Below are 20,362 nucleotides of genomic sequence, written 5' to 3'. Positions count from 1 at the left end.
AACAATCTCCTATTCAACAACCTCTTCTAACGTGGTTGTTCCAGCCGGGTCGCTCTCTCTTCTCCCCTGCTTTCGCTTCACCGGGGCTGAACTTCAAAGGTCTTGTTTCGTCAAGAATCTTTCTTCTTAGTTCCGGTTTCTAGGAGATAAAAAAGGTCCCCCCCCCCCCCATCGCCTGGGTGATTCTGTTTATTCTATTTATTCTTCTACTTTCCTGCGCGTGGGAGGAGATCGAGAGGTCCATCTCCAGCCAAGGATAAGCGAGAAGGGAAAAGGAATTAGGAAACAACAACGGGAGGGCGTGAATACAATCCTATCATTTCGCGAGTTTAAGCTGCTTTTTTCTTCTTTCTTCTCTTCGTTCCCTTTCTTCTCTTCATTCGTTTCTTCTTCACCCTCTATTCTTCTAGACGAAGTGTTGTGGTAGACTTTTACATTACAAAAAGATGGATTTCGAGAAAAAAGTATCTGTGAACGGGAATGGGGACGTCCCAATGGCGCATGAGTCTAAAGCTCAAGATAATGTAGCAGGTGCGTCGACTAGTCCTTCTTTTTCCTCTTTACCCACCACTATTCCCTTTTCCCCGCCATTCACTTTTCCCTTCCGATCTCATCTCATCGCAGCTTTTCCTTGCCTCACATCCATCTCTTCTCCCCCACATTCTCTCCGATCATCGTTCCCGATCGAAGCTTCTTTTTCATTTGGTCCAACACCAGCTAACTGATATTGCCATACATAGACTCGAGCCCCAACCCCAATTCATCAATTCAATCGGGTCCTTCATCATCCCACGATGATACATCATCATTGACTGCTACTGCGAAGCCGCCGCCTTCGGCGTCAACTGTTGGAACTGAAGTACCCCCTTCAGCTCTTAATAACAACGCTTCCGTATCGCAGAAGCGAAACTCTCTGTTGGCAGTCCCTACCCGGACATCGTCTACCAAGAATACTGCTGAACAGTCACCCACCTCCACTAGTAGTACCGCTGTTACCGCATCCGGCGACGCAGACCCAGACGCAGACGCAGCCTCTACCAACAGCCGGAAGAGGCGAAGGGGAGGACGTGGAGGAAGCAAGGCTAGTAGTGTCACAGGGATAGGGGGCCGAAACCCAAAACAGGGGGGAATAGGGAGGTTCTTTGGGTTCCTATGCTGTCGTGCTGGTTCGTCAGGGGAGAATGACCCGGGCTCACGCAAGGCCGAAATAAGGCCCGGTTCAGTACCTTCTCGAAGAGCAACTCCGGTCGTCGGGAAAGACGCCAGAACGTCCGCAAAAGACAGCAGTATCGGCGAATCGAAGGATGCCGTGATAAACGAGAAAATCGCGTCGGAAGCTGGAGATAGTGAGGCTAAGCCGGAGAGCTCTGCGGTACCTCCCGTCGTACTAAATGCGCCAGTTGTCGAGGAGAAGGACGGGGACAAGATCAAGCCGACAGATGGTGACGTGCTTGTTGGGCGGGAAATCATTGTGAAGGATGAGTCTGCGGCTGAAACCAGCGGCGCGAGCGATGAAAGAAGGCTGCCGTTGTTGGATGCACCTACGGTCACCGTTGAGGCCCCCACCCCAACTGGACCTTCTAATGAGAAAGATGACATTTCTACATCAGAACCAGGCCCTGCTCTATCCCCCGAAAAGGCACCAGAAGCGCCTATCGTTCAAAAGGAGGAAGACGTTGTGATGAAAGATGCGGCAGCAGCAGATATTCCCCCGACCGAAGAAGTCCGAAAACCGATTACCATCGAGTTGCCGCCCCCACGTACGGAATCGCCCCAACACGAGGAAGAGCCCGAGGAGGCGGACAATGAATCAGAGGATGGAGGTGCGGTCCAGTTGGTACAGACACCTACCGCAGATGATAGGCAACAGTGGTTACTACCCCCTATCGCACCCAGGTTCGAGGGAAAGAAGTGCTTGGTTCTGGATTTGGATGAGACCCTGGTTCATAGTAGTTTCAAGGTAATATAGAGATCTAGCCGATGCGATGTTTATCCGATCGTAATCCTGGATACTAACTGCCACAATAGGTATTGCATCAAGCCGATTTTACCATCCCGGTTGAAATCGAAGGTAACTATCATAACGTCTATGTTATCAAGAGACCTGGTGTCGATCAGTTCATGAAGAGAGTCGGAGAGCTATACGAAGTCGTTGTATTCACAGCCTCCGTTTCGAAGGTGGGTTTCTTTTTTCTTTTTTTGTTTCCCTTTGTCTATTTTTCGAGCGCCACTAACATCTTTGTAGTACGGTGATCCTTTGCTCGACCAGCTTGACATTCACCATGTTGTCCATCATAGGCTTTTCAGAGAGAGTTGCTTTAACCACCAAGGCAATTACGTTAAGGTAAAATTTCGCACGGACCAATTCGCCCATCCCCCGCGTGCGCACATAAGTAATCTAACATTTTTCTTTCTTTAGGATCTCTCTCAGCTTGGTCGTGATCTCAAAGACACCATTATCATCGATAACTCGCCTACCAGTTATATCTTCCATCCCCAACACGCCGTCCCGATTAGCAGTTGGTTCTCAGATGCTCACGATAATGAGCTTCTCGACCTGATTCCAGTTCTCGAAGATCTATCTACACAGGATGTGAACGATGTCACTTTGGTTTTGGATGTTTCACTTTAAGCACAACGATAATTTTAGAAATCCGTTGACGCATACTTCTTTTTGTGTGTATTTCTTGCGACGTGATCGGCGTTTCTTCTACTGTCTGCACACTGCATTGTCCTGGACAGATCAACAACAAAAGTGGGATTCTAATAAAAAGGCATGAGAAAGAGGAGGATTGGTAAATATAAAAAATACCACTAGGAGGAACGGACGGGCGATAGGAGTGCCCTGACGTCTGGGGAATCTTCATCATACGATTGTCATAATTGCCAGGAGCACGGGTCTTTGTTTTTTTGTGGTTTTTCTTTCGAGGTTATTTCTAGCCGTGTTTTTTTTTTTTTGTCGATCTTATCACTCTTTTTTTCATTCGTCTTCAATTTTCATTGTGCTTGTTACCATTTGTGTCGTGTTCAGTGCTATTAGCACATGGTGCAGAGTCACCTACTAAGCTGGCTATCTGCCATTTTCTTTCTCCGTCTTCTTTTCTTTTTCTTTTGTAATGTTTTGAATTTAGTATCTAACCCACTTCACCTTTCCTACTGTACCTCATTTTCTTTCTTTTCCACTATACCTCTTTGAACTCTCTCTTTTCCTGTTATTAGGATGCATACTTATTAACCCCTTTTTAACTCTACCTTTTTTCTCTCTCTACCTATTGTGTGTAGTATCTATTCAAAACACCTCTACCTTACTAGTACTACAACCACTCCTGCATACTTCCGTGGTGTAGAATCTTCTCCCTATCTCTCTCTCAATGGTGCGGGTGGATGCTTTGACTTTTTTTGATGACATACCGGGTAGTGGACTTTTTTTTGCGGATGGGTCGACTTTTTGTTTTTGAAACGTACCATTTCCATTTAGTGGGGTCAGTACGGACAATTCGTTTTAGTCCGCAATCTTTTCTTTTCTTTAGGGAATACCGCACCCCTATATACGCTACCTAGAGTAGAGTAGATATCACTTTTTTTCTTTTGCATTTGGTCAAAGAATGGGTCGATATAGTCGCTTCGATGGCTTTTTTTTTGGAGGGGGGAGGCGGGGAAGGTATTCTTTCACTTTCTTTCCTTCCGTTGAATTCCTTCGTTGTCTTGTCTCAAGGCTATATTCTGCACATTCCCTCGAAAGGGAGAAAGAAAAAAAATTATGTTGTGATATCAGGCTGTGAATTTTTTTTCTTCTTTTCTACTTTCGCTTTATATACTTTTTTTGCTTTTTGGGTTAGTATTCTTCTCTGTATCTGCTTTTCCCTCCCCTCTCTCTTCTCCCCCCGCGATTCGAATTGGGCCCGGGGAAAGGATTCGTAATAGCCACGGGGGAGTTGTGGATGGAGATGGGGCGAGGGTACCGGTGACTGTTTGTGATGGGGATGTTGCGCGGAGGGAAAGATGGGGGGGGATGCGTGTGGAAAAGAAAGGCGGGAGAAGAGATTGTCAGTACAGTATATCCAAAAAAAAAAAAAAAAAAAAGCAGCATTCGCATATATATATCTTCATCTAGCTGTGTGAGGAGCATGTAGAGGGTGTAACCCCATATACAAACATACATATATATACATTACCATACCCGTTTTTTTCTTTCCCCCTTCTCTGGATGGCAATATGGAAGTGTGCTCTCCATTCTAAACAACTTTATTTCCCGACTATGACAGTTACGACCCGGGAAATATAGCATACGGCAGGCAAGGCAAGCAGGCAGACAGGCAGGTGGGGTTTAGAATCGGTCGAGGAAATCTACATGGATCTCACCACCATGCCATGCTCATGTCCATGCCCTTATCCCTCCCTCAATTTTGCGGGGGAGAAACCAGCGCGAGAGGATGAACGAGTGCGTGCCCAAACCCAAACCATTCGGACTCACACGATCAAGATGTGGATGGATGTGACATGACATGAACATGGGTGGGATTGAGAGCCTAGAAGGTAGAACAAGGCCAGTTGAAGTAGCGTAGCAGTAGAAGCATTAGCAGAAGCAGTAGCGAAAGACCCTTGCAGAAGCCAGTAGATACATATCATACTCTAGACAGTGCAGAAAGCTAAACACCCTCGACAGGTCACGTTATGAGACTATCTATAACCAGTATCGGTACCTAGGTAGCCTCTCTCTTCTTACTCACACACGCACACCCACCTACAAAAAAAACGAACACGCTCCCATCCATCCAGCAGCAAAGGAGGGACAGACCAGCGCAGCGAATCTTCAATTAACCGCTGTTTAGTTGACTACCTACAGCAACAAAAAGCAGGAAAATACTTTGACTACGTACCGAATCGACCATTCTCAGCCGATTGGTCGGAGTTTCGCCCAGCTGCAGCGATCATCTCTATCGGAGAAATAGGGAGGGGCTACGTTACGGAAAAATTACAAACAAACCTATAGATACCCCGCTCTCCGTACCTTCAGGAAGCTAGGTAGCTGCTACTACTCTACGGCGAAGCTAGGTATTTCCAGTGCAAAAAAAAAAAAACAGCAACAAAAACCTACAAGAAATCTGAAAAAATGGTTGAGGAAGACAACAAACCGCCAGCGGAGGCTGCCGTGGTTGAGGGCCAGAATGAGAATGAGAATGAGAACGAGAACGAGGGTGGGAACGATGATAATAAGGCGTTGGCTACCGTGAATGGCACCAAAGAGAGCAACAGAGCGGTTATCGCGAGTGAGGCCGAGGAAACAGAGGATGAGGATGTTCCCGTTGATGTCATTGAGGACGACGAAGGTTGGTGCACACTATTTTGCTTTTTGAGATGTGGAGTGACGATGGTGGTTGGGTTGCTGACAGCCATCGCTTAGATTTACTTGACGATTACCCACCGGACGTTGAGGTATGCAAGTGTGTGTGAAAAGGGTTGCTGGAGAATTGAGGGGCTGATTGACCTGACCTGGTGTAGGATATCGAGCTCGTCCACCTCCGAATTTCATCCATCACAGCGCTGAAGCTCGAACGATTCAAGGAAGTCCAGGTTTTTACCCCCACTCTCTTCCTGCTGCTCCTGCCGCCATCCTAACAGCTACTGTTACTGCCAGAAATTATGCCTCCGCCAGAACAACATCCTCGACATAGAAGCGCTCGGTCATCTTGGAGGGACGCTGGTAGACCTGGATCTCTACGATAACAAGATCGGCCACATCCACGGTCTCGAGGAGCTCACGAAGCTGGAGAACTTGGATTTGTCATTCAATAAGATCAAGCACATCAAGCGGATAAACCACCTTACGGGTCTCAAGAACTTGTACTTTGTACAGAATAGAATTGGGCGTATCGAGGGATTGGAGGGCATGACGGTGTTGAGGAATCTGGAGTTGGGAGCAAATAGGATTAGGGTAGGGGATGCGTTCTACCGGTTTGGGTAAGAAATGCTGACTGTGTGGCAGGAAATTGAAAATATCGACCATTTGACAGCATTAGAGGAGTTGTGGCTGGGAAAGAATAAGATTACAGAGCTGAAGGTAGATGAGCCAGTGATTATTAGCTCTTAGAGCTGCTGCTAACCATGATATTTGCAGAACCTATCGACATTAACCAATCTTAAAATTCTCTCCATCCAATCTAACCGCCTTACTAAAATCGAAGGCCTTGAGAATCTCACTTCCCTCGAGGAATTTTACATCTCACACAACGCCCTCACTGAGATATCCGGACTTGAAAACAATGTTCGTCTCCCGTCCCTACATATATCGATCCACTCAAGACTAACAGACATCAGAAAAACCTCCGTGTCCTTGATATCTCAAATAACCAAATCTCTAAGCTCGAGAACCTTTCACACCTACCTCACATTGAGGAGCTCTGGGCAAGCAACAACAAACTTTCCTCTTTCGAGGAAGTTGAGAAGGAGCTCTCAGGCATGGAGGATCTCGTAACCGTCTACTTCGAGGGGAACCCACTGCAACGGGAGGCGGCTGCTACATATAGGAATAAGGTTAAGTTGGCACTACCAAGGGTCAAACAGATTGATGCCAGTGAGTTTCCCCCCTACCACCTACTTAAGACTTCAAGGTACTGACGCTCTCTGTAGCGTTTGTGAGGACATAGCATCTGCGTTTTCCTTAATTGGGTTTACGTAATGCAATTTCTATTCGTGCTACTTATGGGTGTCCCTGGTCGGTTGGGAGTTTGTTCGGTATTAAGAGGTTCCATGAACGCAAAGGTTCGGTCTGGTTAGACTCGGGTGGCATTTGTCGATTTTATCTCTTTTTTTTTTCCCTTGCTTAGCTTCTTCTCCCCCTCTCAATCCCTAGCTTACGAACGTCCCCCCACTAAAACAAAAACCCAAATAGTTACTATACCTTTCCTCTTCTTCTTTCTTGTATGTAGTTAATGTGTAGTAGCTCTGTCTGGATACCCAGCTGCTGAATCATCAGTCCCGGTGTGGTAAGCTTGTGATGTCTCTCGCAATATAGCAGTGAAATGACGTCAATGTTGGTTAGTGTGCATGGGATATCACTCGGGGTAATCCTTGCTTGTTGGGCTTTATTTAGTACGGGCAGAGCTACATCCTCCCCTCTGCTTCGATATACTTACTACATGTATACAGTTGATATAGACGAGTACCCGAATTCTACGCTTGTTTCTCGAAGCTTGTGACCATGGCTCGATATGTTTTTCGGAACCTCGAATGTACAACCTTGCTTTGGGTTCGAATATCCCGAAACCCCCTTCAATACCCGAACGTGTAGTTGAGATGATTTGTCTTGTGCTATTGGTCAACGGACCTTTTAAAATCCGAGCTGCTGGAATTTCGCCTGCTTCCCAGCCAGAAAATATAGATCTGCAATGGACACAAAAAACAAGAATAAAAAACCAGTCGTCCAGTCCACGTAAATTACAACAGTGAACGGCCTACATATCTATGATACACAATCCCATCATTGTTCAAAACAGCCTAATTTTGCCTGCGCCCACAACCTTAACGCAATATAAAGCCACCGGTCCACCAAAAACAGATACCATAACATAGTTTGGAAGGGCGATGGAGAGTAAAGGAAAAAAGAAAAAAGGAAAAAAAAAAACTGGCCATCCATATCAGATGCCCTTTAATGCGGTATTCCCCAAGCACCAAATCCAGGGGCTCCCGGTGGCTGCGGGAATCCCGCTCCTGGTGCACCACCTGGCATGACACCTGCTTGCTGTGCCTGCTGCTGTTGTTGCTGCCGTCTCGCCAAGTTTTGTTGGCGTAGCTGCCTATAATACACCAATATTGCCACAGCGGCAGCAAGTACCAGAATGATAACGCTCTCGATAAGATCCTCGTCAAATTCGCCGTAAAATTCATCACCAGGGACGTGGGTGTCAAGTGTATCATCTCCAGCGTTGTTGCCACCATAGATATCTTCTGGGTCACCGTAATCATCGGGAGTGGCCTCATACCATTTCTTGAGGAATTCGCTGAGAGTGGGACGTTGTTTTGGTTTTGGATCTACACAAGCTGTTAACAGATGAGTGCTTCAAATCAACACGCGAACTAATTACCCGGGTCTGCGCCAATGGCGTTGATAGTGCCCCCAGTTATCGTATTCCAAAAGCTTCTAACCCTCAACTTGAGCAGACTCAGGGTAACCGGTAGATATGCCTCCTGGTTTGTTTCCAGCGCATGGTCGTAGTATCTCTTGGCTAGATGGAAATCCTGTTCGACTCCAATGCCGTTTTCGTGCATCCATCCAAGGTTCCACAAAGCTTGTGCAGAGGCCTGCAGTTCGCTGGCAGCCTGATAACATTGCGCAGCCTTCTCGTAGTCCATTTCAGTCCCAATACCAGCTAGATAATAGTCTCCCATCTTTACAAGTGAATCAGTGTTTTGCTGCTTCGCTGATCTAGTCCAATATATCAATGCTAGCTCCTGGTTTCTAGGATTCTTCGGCTCCTCAGGACCCAGCAATTGCCTCAATGGTAGTCTTGACTTTTCTTCATCAAGGAGATATGCAACATTGGCTTGTCCAACCTCGTAGCCTTGCTCAGCGGCCATCATATAGCCAATCAATGCGCTTTCTCTGTCGCCATCATGATATGCTTTATTCGCCCATGCCATAGGACTATGCATATCCTCAACTCTCTCAGCAACGACTTTGTAATAAGCAGTCGCCATCAGGCAAGAACGCTCTACTCCGAGTCCAGCATTGTAAATCTCAGCAAGATAGTAGAATGATTCCAGCGTTCCGTGGCGTGCCGCGAGCTCGAAATAGCGCTTTGCAATCTCCAGCTCATTTTGTTCGAGGAAGAGTTTACCAAGATTAACCTGTGCTTGAGGAAGGTCCTGCTCAGCAGCCTCCTGGAAAAAATCAGCTGCCTTTTGACGGTTTATCTTTAGGCCATAGCCATGGAGGTACATGTACCCCAGGCCATTCTGTGAACTTGCATCGCCCTGAAAAAACGTTAGTCAAGAAACTCCGATATACATAGATATTGGGAGCGTACCGTCTTGATTCCTCTATCAAACCATTCCGCTGCCTGCGTAAAGTCCTGTGTAACTCCTTCTCCCCTCAGGTACATTTTCCCAATGTATCCTGCCGCCTTTCCAGCAAGCCTTTCCAGTCCTGGCGGTCCTCCAGAAATCGTTTTATCATCACGAGTCCAGTATTGCTTTGCGATATTTGTAAAGTATCTCTTTGCCTTCCTAACATCCCTCGGGAGATTCCTTGATCCATCATAATACAATTTTGCCAGAGTAAATGTGGCGGACAAATCCCCTTTTCGTGCCATAAGATCTAAATATTCAAGGATGTCATCTAAATCTCTCCCGGAGTCATTTGCGGTAGCTCCCCGACGTAGCGCGTTCATACCGGACGATATTACTGAAGCGCCCTCGCCGTAAACACCACCTTCATCATCTGCAAGTCTATAGGCATTCTTGATCAGCCTGTGGCCTCCCGGCGGGCCAGACCTCCAGTAATCAATCGCTTTATCGGCAACCTGCTTGTAATAGAAAGAAGCATCGTTACAGTGACGTGGGGTTCCTATACCCATGTGATGGCGAAAAGCTACTGTCATTTCCGAGCGGCTATCACCGTTTAAGGCGGCAAATGTGTGGTATAGTAGAGCCTGTATCTAGTTAATATCAAAGCTCAAAAGGTACATATATGAGCTCTATCCACCATACCTTTGCTTGGTCTCTCTCGACAGAACCACCGATGCCAGTAGCATACATGAAACCAACTACGCTTTGGGCTGTCGCGTTTCCAGTCAAGTCTGCAAGCTCCTTATATCTTGTAAAGGCAAGCGGATAGTTCCTAGGATGCGACCAATTTCCGTACTAGTAACCAATCAGCCCCAAATTCTCCTGCAGTCCTATTGAGAGTAAACATACGAAGTTCATTTGCGCCAACAAGTACATCGCATCTTCATTTTTCCCGATTTCCCTTGCAGCCTCCAACTTTTCAACTGCAGCCCTTAACTTTTTCCCGAATAACCCTGTCCCGCCCACTGGTGCAGCTTGCTTTGGCGGGGCATCGACGGGCTCCTCTAGAGACGCCGGGTTGTGCACCAAGATTATTGTCGCTGCCTTCTTCGCATAATATAACACCTTCCCGTAGAGATTCAATCGTGATGCTTCGGTCGTCCCTACTTGCGATCGTATGGGGGTCGGGTCGAGGGTTCGGAGGATGGTTAGAGCTTCGTGGACGAGGGCCTCCGCCTGTATTTCTGAGAACGCAACTCGTTTAATCACTGCATATTCTCGTTAAAATGGATAGGTGGGGCTACTTTGAGGATCGGATCCCTCGGCGGCTTCGGGAGTAGAGAGTTCTTGTAATGATTCCTGAACATGGCGCCCCTGGAGGGCGACCAATGGTTCACTTCGGTCTCGTTGAGCTGTTACGGAAACAGCAAGCATACATAGCACACCTGGGCAGCTCGGCGGGGTTCATCAGCATGAGGTGGTGGTGGGGTTGAGGGAAGCCACCGTACATACCAAGAAACATCCATATTCGCGATCTACACTTCCGCTGCATGGCTAGTTACTTCCACCACCCAGGAACGTGAACAAATGGAAAGAACGAAAGGTACGAGGAGAATTACTCTCTCGCTGTGAATCAGACTATATCTGGAGGAAAAGCGAAACGTAGCAGGTCATCAACGTTGGACAGATGAGGCGAATTATGAAGGAGAAGAGGTCTACGTGGAGAGAAGTCGCAGCGGTTGCTATCACGCAAACCCGGATAACATGAGATGCCACAACCACAACGGGCAGCCACTTCTGCCAAAACGTGGCCACTTCACCATGAACAACACTCCCTGTTCTTGATTTATCGATTCTTGAAAAATCTTGTAGAAACGCCATCTACGGCCGGATTGTATTATTATTTCTTTGTTCCCTTAATATTTCTCTGCAATAGCTAATAAGGCTTGTATCGCGCTTTGGCTTCCTTCTTCTCTTTCCGCTCTTCTTTCAGCCATTTCTTCTCGGCTTTCTCCTTTTTGCTTGAGGCAACATCCGAGTCTCCCCGGGTTGGTTCTTTCCAAACCTTCACGAGGCCATCTTCACCCCCGGTATATATTGTTCCCAGCTATAAGGAAACCCTCGTTAGCAGTGTAAACGTCCCAATATAGGTGAGCCAATATATATATAGGAATTAGCAAATGAAAAGGAATAAAACCAACCTTGTCATCCAAATATATAACCCGCACAACCTCTTCACCATGCCCTCCATTAAGTCTTACTCCATCCTCTCCCACTATATGCCATCCACCAATGTTTTCGCCTGCTTTTCTAAGTGGTATCAAGTCCAACCACTGGTTGCTATTGCTTCCAGAAACTATCAGTCCACCACCAGTTTTATGCTGCACAACATCGACTATGTAGTCGCACCCCAAACCTGGCCTCAGGTCACCAAAACTCCTAGTTTCTGCTTCCTCTAACACCTTTTCCTCATCATCTGGAATCTCCGTAACGAATTTATACATTCCCAAATTCTGGTCATCCGATAGCGCGTAGATATCATTTGATGGGGTCAGGAACCCGGCGTGGTGAATGGGATACCCATGGTTGATGACTTGATACAGTGCTTCGTCCACATCATCGTCAGGTGTAGTTTTGGTCGCAGATGGCGGGGTGAGCAGGTTGTACATATTCACCAATGCGTCTGTTGACCCACTTAATAATATGTGTGGCATGGTGGGATGGAATTGTAACTCTGTTACATCGTCGTTATGTGATTCTGTATACTGCACTTTTGTATCTGCAGTTCTAAGATCCCTTTACTCTGCGCATTTAGCAATCTCCCTCGAGCGATACAATGTGCAATAAGGGGAGAAACCATATTACAACTCTCGCGATGCGACTGCCCTCCACGAGTTCAGTTCCCCCAGCCAACACATATGCCCCCGCATTGACCGCCAAACTTAGAACTGAAGCATTCGAGACTTCATTACGTAGTTAATAGCTATCGCCAAAGCTGGAGCTCCGTGGGAATCTCACCATTCTTATAAACCATACCAGGCTTGTCCGCTTGTGATCTCACATCCCAAACCCTCACAGCTCCGTCCAATCCAGCTGTCGCCAGTATATTCGTATCCACAGCTTTCAAACACCTTACACCGTCGTGTATTTTACCAAAAGTTCTCTGCAGCGCCAGCGTTTCGGGCGAGAACAGTCGGAGCGAGTCGTCTGAGCATATTGCACCGAGGGAGTCGGGATTTGCTGGCGCAAAATTGTAAATGTAAGTCCCCTCGGGACATGATAGATTTGAGCTAGAAGTGGAATTGAGAATTTGGGGCATTTTTTCTTGGTGGATCATTTGCAGTAAATAGCCAGTTGAGTTACATGCAGCCCAGGCCTAGAGATTTTTTTGTCAGGACGGAGATTACCGCTGATAACCCTAACCCTATGGCCTTATTCAAGATGACGGTGAATCCTAACGTAACAAGTGTACTACGTCGAAGGCTGAGTGATTTCCTATGATTCAAAATACTGAGTGACCCTTTATGATTCGAACTTTTCTTGACGTCTCTTCCACCGATAATAAAATTTCCTTGTGTAGTAGTTATTCTTTTTCGACAGGAAGCTACTTGAGTATTAGAGCAACCCGCTCGAGTAGATCAATTCATTTTTTGGAATTAAAAAAAAAAAAAAAAATAGATTATTATTGCAACATCCAAGCCAATCGGACACCGTAAATATCATATCAAACCTTTACTAAGTAAATATTCCACTTAGAATTCTTGTAAATAACAAGTCATTCATCTACCATTGTGTATGCTCGGAAGATCTAGAGTCACGCACGCACATTTACAATGCTAGCTAACATTTCTTGGTTGTTATAGCAATAGATACTACAAGTGGAATGCGCAAATTTATATGCAGTGGGCGAATAGAAGCTTTCAACGTCGTCATCTAGTCCGAGTACTTCCCAAGAGCGACTGGGTGAGAAAGTGTGTTTGCCTTTAGGTCCTTGGGACATGTAATGGCGCGTCCAGTCCATGATTAATTCCTAGGTGAATAACAGGATCGGTCGGGTCCGGTCTGATCGTGTAAGCACTGTATCATGTGAGTAATTCTACAGTTATATCAGTTCTTGAATTCTTTCTCAATGAGCTGGCTCTAGTGTGGTCCATGAGCCGGCTCGAGCCGGCATATAAGCTCGAGCCGGTGGTCAATGATGAAAAAAACAGGCTATTCTTACACTAAGCGTAGTAAAATGGCAGATATAAGCTTCATTTCATGGAGTAATACCGTGAGAAAAGATTTATTATTTAACTCAGCATTCTAGTGGGCATAAATCTCCTACTGGCTTCCTTGATGGCTTCTAGAGCCTAGCTCAGAGCGAGTAAACTGAGCTTGAGATCAAGCTCGAGCCTAAGCTCGAGCCTTAAAGAAAACGGCTCAAGCCGGCTCAGGCTCGCTGGAGGGTGAGGCTCGCTGAGCTCGAGCCGAAAGTTCGAGCCGAAAGCTCGAGCCGGCTCATGGACCACACTAGAGCCTGGCTCGTGATCGGGGTCGGGTTGCGGGGCATATTGAACCCCCCTCGCTCGCACGAGTTCTAGTCTTAATATTAACATGTATCAAGGTTGATATAAGACTATACCCGCAATTTATTTTACCTGCCAGTGTTTGCCCTTTCGATGTCAGCTCCCTTCCCAGTATTCTCGGGTCCTATTTCTGGAATAGTTCTTTGTCTGTACATATATATCTGCTTCTATCTGTGGTATGTATATAGACTATATATCCTAACCAATAGAAATGCTTCGTGATGAGTCGACAATAAAGAAGCTTATACTGTTTAGAAGTAGTGCGAAAACCATTAGCAAGCTAATTGAGGAAGAATCCCGCATGCGCATCTAGGTGCCAGTTAACGTTTTTGGTTTTAAAGGATGAGTGATATTATAGTACAGCAACCCTGACGAGAAATCGCAGTCCTATTATCTTCCCACCCAAGTACCCCGCAGAAACAACTCCTGTAACGAAACCTATTGTTAGAAGTCCTTTAAAGGGAATAGGCACTGTAGTATATAATAGCGAGTGATACATCATGATTATAGTCTACAATATCCACGAACCCTGTACGGAATGCTCTTGGCAAGTGACAAACTCTTTAAGTTCCAAATTTTGGGCCGTGTTTAGCATGGAGAAATTTCCATGCGCAGGGCGCTTATGTTTTTGCTATGGCGCGAGAAGGCATAGGGGGTGGGTGTGTTCAGAGGAACTTTTTTTGTATGGGAATTAGAGAAAATTCCACCGTCAGGCTAGGCGCTAGTACCATTATGGGAGTAGATCTCCCAATTCCTATAGATTGATTGGCTGCAAACGCCGAAGTTTACACACCTACCCACCATAGCTTCTCAAGCCATAGGTTTTTTTTTTTTTTTTTTTTGCCTTGTTGGTGGGGGCGCAGTGGGGGCTACAACTGCGGGGAGGACACCTCGATCGTGGGGACTTACCGCCTAGGATTTGGTATGTTTATGTGTGGGTTGTAGAGGTATTCCCGGGGTCCCTGGACAGGATCCGTGTGATCATGAGGTCCTTATGGATACTATGGAGTCATATCTGTTAAGCAGAGAAATCTTCAATTAAACCCTTCACGACCATAGAAGACTTCAGTCCTGGCATGCGCTAGTGTAATAGTCTTCCTATCACCTGAGCATTCCTAATGTTGCAATCGAAACCATGAAACCGACCGGAGGAAGACCATGTCGGCGAGGCCTCGTTCTAGATAAGAGCGACACTTCATGCTAGTGGTTAGATATGCCATCCAATAAGGCATCCAAGACAGTTCGAGATGGCCAGCGTGGCACATCTGCCCATTCACTATGTCCCACATAAGCGAAGGCATCTGACACCCTCACATCCCATTTGTTCTCCCTTCCACGCAATGACCGGATGAAATACTTCTCACCAATGGCAAAGGGCGATAATCCTGCAGTTGGCGCGTGTAAGATAAGGTAAGGGGAGGGTTGATGATGATGATAATGTACAATATACAATTCCCCTTTTTTTCTCTTCTACGCCTGTTGTATACAGTATATGGCAAGTGAGGTGGGGGAATGGAGAAGGATCCGTCTTTTTTGCCTCCCCTCCACGGTATATATCATCTCGCGACGGTAATCCCCCAAATCGAAATGCGGAAAAGGTCCCCCAAAAAAAGATAGAGATCAATTGGAAGTCTATAATTTTCTCTATGCCCCGAAGCCGCCAGCACGTCCACCGCCCATTGCCTGGCCCTGCAGGCTCTGCATCTTCTCGGTGACCTTTTTGAAAAACTTATTAGATACTTTCGCCCGTGATCTGGGTGGAGTGACTATGGGGGAGGTACCTTGTTGTTTACGTCGAAGAACTTAGATACACATCGGTCTAGGCAAACGGACTCGCCCTTGTTGAGTTCTGACTCCTGGTAGCTAGGCGGGATACATTTCTTGTAACAAGATTGTGTCAAGCTAAAAAAATTAGTTAGTACTTGAACCATAGTGCCATATCGCGTGGAACGCTCGTTATCGGGGATGTTTGGTGGGGGTGGGGGGGCAAGATACCGGTTGAACATATCAGTAACCATCTCCAATTCCTGCTTGGCAGCGGCAATTTTCTGCGCGCTCGTTGGTTGAGGCTGGCCGAACCCGAGGAAGGACATTATGTTACTATTTAGTTATAATTTTTTCTTGAAAGTATGGGGAAGGTGGAGTCGAGGGCGTTTGGTGGTGAACTTTTTTTGTTTGGGGTTGAAAGGTTGACGTTGATGCCAAGAAGAGTGTGGCTAACCTAACGGTTTATCACCGCCGCCCCACACCCACCATTTTGTACGCCAGCCACAGGGGATTTCCAATTTAAAATCTTCAACACCTCCTCTTTTCTCTTTCTTTTGTTTCTCGCATACCATCACACACCCCATCATCAATCCCATCATCAATTCATTAACAGGTACTTATCCCTTCCTCCAATCAATCCATCGCTTCATTTGTTTAATCTATCTGCCCCTCAACGCGTGATGAGCATAATTATAAGAACCGTTGCGAATGATGCTGGTTTGGAGTTCGTTCCAAGGCTGGCGTGTGACTTCACTAAGCTATAATCTTCTCTCTGACTTGCACCCGATATCACATCTTCTATCAATCCCTTTTTTTACTCATATGATAACCTGTTTCTAACATAAACATCCAATCATAGGAAGGAAGGGGCGAGAAAAAAACTCAATACAAAATAATGGCGCCAATAAGTCTTCGGGCTGTCCGGCCAGTCCTACCAATATGCAGATCTAGGATTGTGCCGACACTCCCGGGACTAATAAGGCTCTATTCATCGAAGAAAAAGGGCAATTCTCTTGCTACATCAAGGCCAGAATTGCTGCCTGAGGCTAGACGGAAGCAATTTCAAGATAGCAACATCGATCTATATCCACGGATCAATAACAGTGGGAAAATACAAAGTTTTGAAGAATTCACAAAGAATTTCCATGCAATAGACGTAGGAGTAATAGATGACACACAAATGATTACAGTTAGAGGTGTGTACCGTACCCATTGCTCTTCGTTCATAATTTCTACGCAGTTGGAAATCATACGCGATATCATGTATTATTGCTGTAAAACCCCACAAAAATCATGGGAAATTTTGTAAATGAGAATCCAATTTTATTTTTTTGCAAATAAGTTTCTTTTTCTTTTTCTTTCTTCGCTTTTGGTACATGTTTTTCTTATGCGTCAAAGGCAGAATAAACAACTACAGAGATGTATCATCAAAGTTGATATTCTACGACCTCGTCCAAGACGGCGCCAAGCTGCAGGCCGTCTTTAATTATAGCCGTGTCGGTGGAAGTGTTGATGATTTCCGCAATACTGCCATGTTAACCAGGATCGGAGACATTGTTAGTTAGTACTCACCTCATCTCAAAGGCCTTGTTCTAGATATGCGATGCCTGACACCTCACTCCTGTACGAAGGCGTCACTGGACATCCCGGCCGCACACCTGCCGGCGAGTTATCGCTATTCGCAAAAGCGCATATGGATGTCCTATCACCATGTCTTCACACACCTCCGACAAGGATCCTGAGCCAGGAAAAACGCCACCAAAACCGCCACATTGACCTCATGGTCAGTCCGACTGCTACACAGATCCTCCGGCTGCGGTCCCACATCATCCAGCACCTCCGCGAGCAATTCCTCGATCGTAACTTTGTAGAAGTACAGACCCCCATCATAGCAGAAGAAGCCGGTGGCGCAGTAGCTAGGCCCTTCTTGACCGAAGCGACGGCTTATCGCGGTAAAAAGCTCGCGTTAAGGATCGCACCGGAGCTGTGGCTGAAAAGACTGGTGATTGGGGGCATGGACAGGGTGTTTGAGATTGGTACCCAATTCAGGAATGAAGGCATCGACGCCACGCACAACCCTGAGTTCACCACCTGCGAGTTTTACCAAGCGTATGCCGGGTTGGAGGACTTGCTCGGCTTCACCGAAACGTTGTTCTCCACCTTGGCACAGAAGGTTCGAGTGCTGAAAGAGGAGAAATTCAAGAACCTAGACCAACTTGAGACTGGCTTTGACTCACCCTTCAAGAGGCTGGAGTTCATTCCTGCACTCGAACAGGCCATGGGGAAGCCACTGCCAGATCTCGATACGCAACCGGAGGAAGACGTCAGGGCACAGCTGCGAAGCCTGATGAGGGAGCTAGGCATTGCCGAGCCGGAGTCGCCAACCGTGCCGAGAATCCTAGATAAGCTCTCGGGAACTTATCTTGAGCCGCTTTGTCAGGAACCGACATTCATCACTCACCACCCAGAGGCCCTCTCACCATTGGCTAAAACCTCGATCCGTGATAACCGGAGGGTGACTGAACGATTTGAGCTCATTATCGGTGGGAAGGAGCTTGTCAATGCCTACGAGGAGGAAAATTCACCCATTGAGCAGAGGAGGAAGTTCCAGATGCAGCTTCAATGGAAGGACGAAGAAAACTCTACCCCTGAGGTAGAAGGAGGCGTTGACGAGGTGTACTGTGCTGCGCTCGAGTGGGGCCTTCCACCGACGGGCGGATGGGGGTTGGGCGTGGACAGATTGTGTATGCTCTTTGCGGGCGTCGATAAGATCAGTGAGGTATTAACCTTCGGTGGTTTGCGGGGGGCCGTGAATCAGGGGGGCGTACAGCATCAACAGAGGGAGACGAAGGAAGAATAGAACGGCCCTTGGTTCGAAAGGAAAAGTAAAAAAGGTTCCTGCAGCTAAGATCAGGCGTCAGCGATTTGGATTTACAGGGTCATTGACCGCACACCGCTTGGTATGCGGTTTTCCGGGAGGAGAGCAATGTACGCAAGGTACCGGGCCATTGAACTCTTTTCTCCGGTTGGCCCGGATAATCTGAAAGTAAATTCTACTCTACTACACATGTGTTTGAATAATCGGATAATACATGTAGCCTTTGTCAATCAATTGATCCGGGTATCCATCTTATGTTACGTGTCTATCAACCAAAAAGCAAAACCGGGACGGAGGGAGCGAGCTTGAACGTTTCCGTGCCGGATATTACAACATGTCCTTTTTCCAGTATAACGGCCTTACCCAGCTAATTTTGATAAGGGGGGTCCATGGTTATCTCCAACTCAAGAGACGTATAGGGTGATTAGAACAATAATAGTAGGTACCTGTCTCTTTTCCTTTTCAACCCTCTAACATCTACTGGATCCCACTCTTGACCTTCAGTTCCGCATAATAGGGTAATAATCCCGATTTGTCCACCAAAGCTAAGCCAGGAAAAAAGAATAAAGATAAACCCAGGATTACACCTCTCACCCACATAGAAGTACCAGGGCCCAGACACGCATGCCCATCCCGAAATCGCCGATATATCCCCATCCCCGGCCGCCACCAAATCCACCGTGGAGCAAATCATATCAAGCGTTGTGTTCGCCAGTCCAATCGCCAGTCACGCCTGTAAAGAAAAGAAAAGGGACCTGCGTTATGTGACAAGGATCAACCCTCCCTTCCACCCCCCCTGAGTGTGCTTCGGCTCATCAAGTGACATCCACACTGCTTGCCTGCTGCAAAATGACCGTGCATAATTATTGTCCGTATGTACAGGTGGCGTGACATTAACTTCTGACCTCTGACCGCGATGCGATGCGCTCTGCTTCTGCTTCTGCTACTAATATTTGCAGATCACATGACACGCACCTTTTTACTTGCCCTCAGGAACAAGCTTTAATCAACATCACTAGCCCCCCTGGTCACGTTCACAAGCTAATCTACCTACTAATCACTGCCTCATCACCCCCCGAAACCGCGTCTAATTCAAAAGCGGCAGTGCTACCAAACCCTGTGCCGCAGAGGTGGCGGCACGGCCCGGATCATCAACAGGGGTCCAAGTACCTACATACCCACATGTAGCCTTTGCTACTTACCTGACGTATTACGTACCGTGGGGGGGTTCGTGGGCTGGTAGTTGGTGGGGGATGGATCAGGCTCTTAATAAGACTACATATAACTAACACGGACGGGCGAACCAGCTAGCTACCAGAGTTCGATCATGCGTGTAGGTGGGTAGACGGGCGGGTGTGGGCGTGTTAGTGGGCGTATAAGTGGGGGGGGGGGGGGTGTCTATCAAAAACGTACTCTACTTTACACACACATACTCTAGCCCTCGTTTCATCAAATGTATTGTGCAAAATATACCCCCCTCCACTACCAACATCGCCAGGGATACACGATACGATCTCTATAGTAGGATAGATCTGCCTGCCTCCATAGTACTCTACCTAGCATGCCTCCCAAAATCACGACTTCAAGTGCGTGACATGACGAATCCTCCCCATCATGACGTCTTTTCTGGAACGTAGATCTCAATAATGTACCCCGTATGTACTGCACTGCACTGCACTGCCTGCACATAACACCCCCTCCCTCCCTCCCCTAGCACATAGCTATAGCAGACAAGAAATATATAGCACATGTAGCTAGTTAGCTGACCGGCCGGTATGTCGAGCATACATACATATATATAAAAAAAAAAATGCCGCAAACAGATTCTTCTGCTCCTGCTTCTTCTTCTTCACCCGGGTTTTTCAGCTCGAAATGTTAGATACAATTAATATATGCAGGGCCAGCGGCACAAACCAATCGCTCAATCGCTCAATCGGAAGGCTGCGTTGTGGCTCCGGCTCAATCAGAGGGATTGCAGCCTAGGCTAGGTAGGTGATGTTTCATCATCATCCCTCACCCTCCATCATCAACATCGATATCATCAGTATCATCGAGACGATGAGGATGCATTGTCTGTCGGATAGGGTAGAGTAGGTTAAGTACTCTATCTTGTATCATGTAGGCATAGGCATAGGCATAGGTA

At 46.8% G+C, this 20,362-nt stretch overlaps 7 protein-coding genes across 7 annotated transcripts; 4 read left to right on the top strand and 3 right to left on the bottom strand.

Moving 5' to 3' along the window:
- Positions 1 to 446: 446 nt before the first annotated feature.
- On the top strand, positions 447 to 2,632 carry LAJ45_05011 (uncharacterized protein; the record flags this gene model as incomplete). The annotated part of the gene is made up of 6 exons (XM_046114585.1): positions 447 to 531; positions 741 to 915; positions 982 to 1,960; positions 2,029 to 2,178; positions 2,246 to 2,344; positions 2,420 to 2,632. The coding sequence occupies 6 exons, from the start codon at positions 447 to 449 to the stop codon at positions 2,630 to 2,632; spliced, it is 1,701 nt and encodes a 566-aa protein (XP_045972134.1).
- Positions 2,633 to 5,113: 2,481 nt separating this feature from the next.
- On the top strand, positions 5,114 to 6,647 carry LAJ45_05010 (uncharacterized protein; the record flags this gene model as incomplete). The annotated part of the gene is made up of 8 exons (XM_046114584.1): positions 5,114 to 5,330; positions 5,405 to 5,436; positions 5,503 to 5,574; positions 5,639 to 5,935; positions 5,987 to 6,061; positions 6,119 to 6,265; positions 6,319 to 6,574; positions 6,631 to 6,647. The coding sequence occupies 8 exons, from the start codon at positions 5,114 to 5,116 to the stop codon at positions 6,645 to 6,647; spliced, it is 1,113 nt and encodes a 370-aa protein (XP_045972133.1).
- Positions 6,648 to 7,648: 1,001 nt separating this feature from the next.
- On the bottom strand, positions 7,649 to 10,558 carry LAJ45_05009 (uncharacterized protein; the record flags this gene model as incomplete). The annotated part of the gene is made up of 7 exons (XM_046114583.1): positions 7,649 to 8,031; positions 8,085 to 8,973; positions 9,027 to 9,650; positions 9,709 to 9,861; positions 9,916 to 10,250; positions 10,311 to 10,451; positions 10,519 to 10,558. 7 exons carry the CDS (start codon positions 10,556 to 10,558, stop codon positions 7,649 to 7,651), a joined length of 2,565 nt encoding a protein of 854 aa, XP_045972132.1.
- Positions 10,559 to 10,942: 384 nt separating this feature from the next.
- LAJ45_05008 (uncharacterized protein) lies at positions 10,943 to 12,325 on the bottom strand (the record flags this gene model as incomplete). The annotated part of the gene is made up of 4 exons (XM_046114582.1): positions 10,943 to 11,113; positions 11,208 to 11,802; positions 11,864 to 11,969; positions 12,025 to 12,325. 4 exons carry the CDS (start codon positions 12,323 to 12,325, stop codon positions 10,943 to 10,945), a joined length of 1,173 nt encoding a protein of 390 aa, XP_045972131.1.
- A 2,893-nt stretch (positions 12,326 to 15,218) lies between these two features.
- Positions 15,219 to 15,667, bottom strand: LAJ45_05007 (uncharacterized protein; the record flags this gene model as incomplete). The annotated part of the gene is made up of 3 exons (XM_046114581.1): positions 15,219 to 15,290; positions 15,356 to 15,476; positions 15,570 to 15,667. 3 exons carry the CDS (start codon positions 15,665 to 15,667, stop codon positions 15,219 to 15,221), a joined length of 291 nt encoding a protein of 96 aa, XP_045972130.1.
- An 854-nt stretch (positions 15,668 to 16,521) lies between these two features.
- Positions 16,522 to 18,201, top strand: LAJ45_05006 (uncharacterized protein; the record flags this gene model as incomplete). Its single annotated transcript, XM_046114580.1, has 3 exons — positions 16,522 to 16,537; positions 16,740 to 16,901; positions 16,973 to 18,201. The coding sequence occupies 3 exons, from the start codon at positions 16,522 to 16,524 to the stop codon at positions 18,199 to 18,201; spliced, it is 1,407 nt and encodes a 468-aa protein (XP_045972129.1).
- Positions 18,202 to 19,068: 867 nt separating this feature from the next.
- Positions 19,069 to 19,407, top strand: LAJ45_05005 (uncharacterized protein; the record flags this gene model as incomplete). The annotated part of the gene is made up of 2 exons (XM_046114579.1): positions 19,069 to 19,091; positions 19,179 to 19,407. The coding sequence occupies 2 exons, from the start codon at positions 19,069 to 19,071 to the stop codon at positions 19,405 to 19,407; spliced, it is 252 nt and encodes an 83-aa protein (XP_045972128.1).
- Between the last annotated feature and the right edge of the window lie 955 nt (positions 19,408 to 20,362).

The sequence above is a fragment of the Morchella importuna genome, assembly GCF_003444635.1.
Source record: "Morchella importuna strain M04M26 chromosome Unknown Morimp01GS013, whole genome shotgun sequence".
In the NCBI taxonomy this organism is placed as follows: Eukaryota; Fungi; Ascomycota; class Pezizomycetes; order Pezizales; family Morchellaceae; genus Morchella; species Morchella importuna.
The sequence above is the reverse complement of the archived record's forward strand: the minus strand, read 5'-3'. Positions and strand labels throughout refer to the sequence as shown.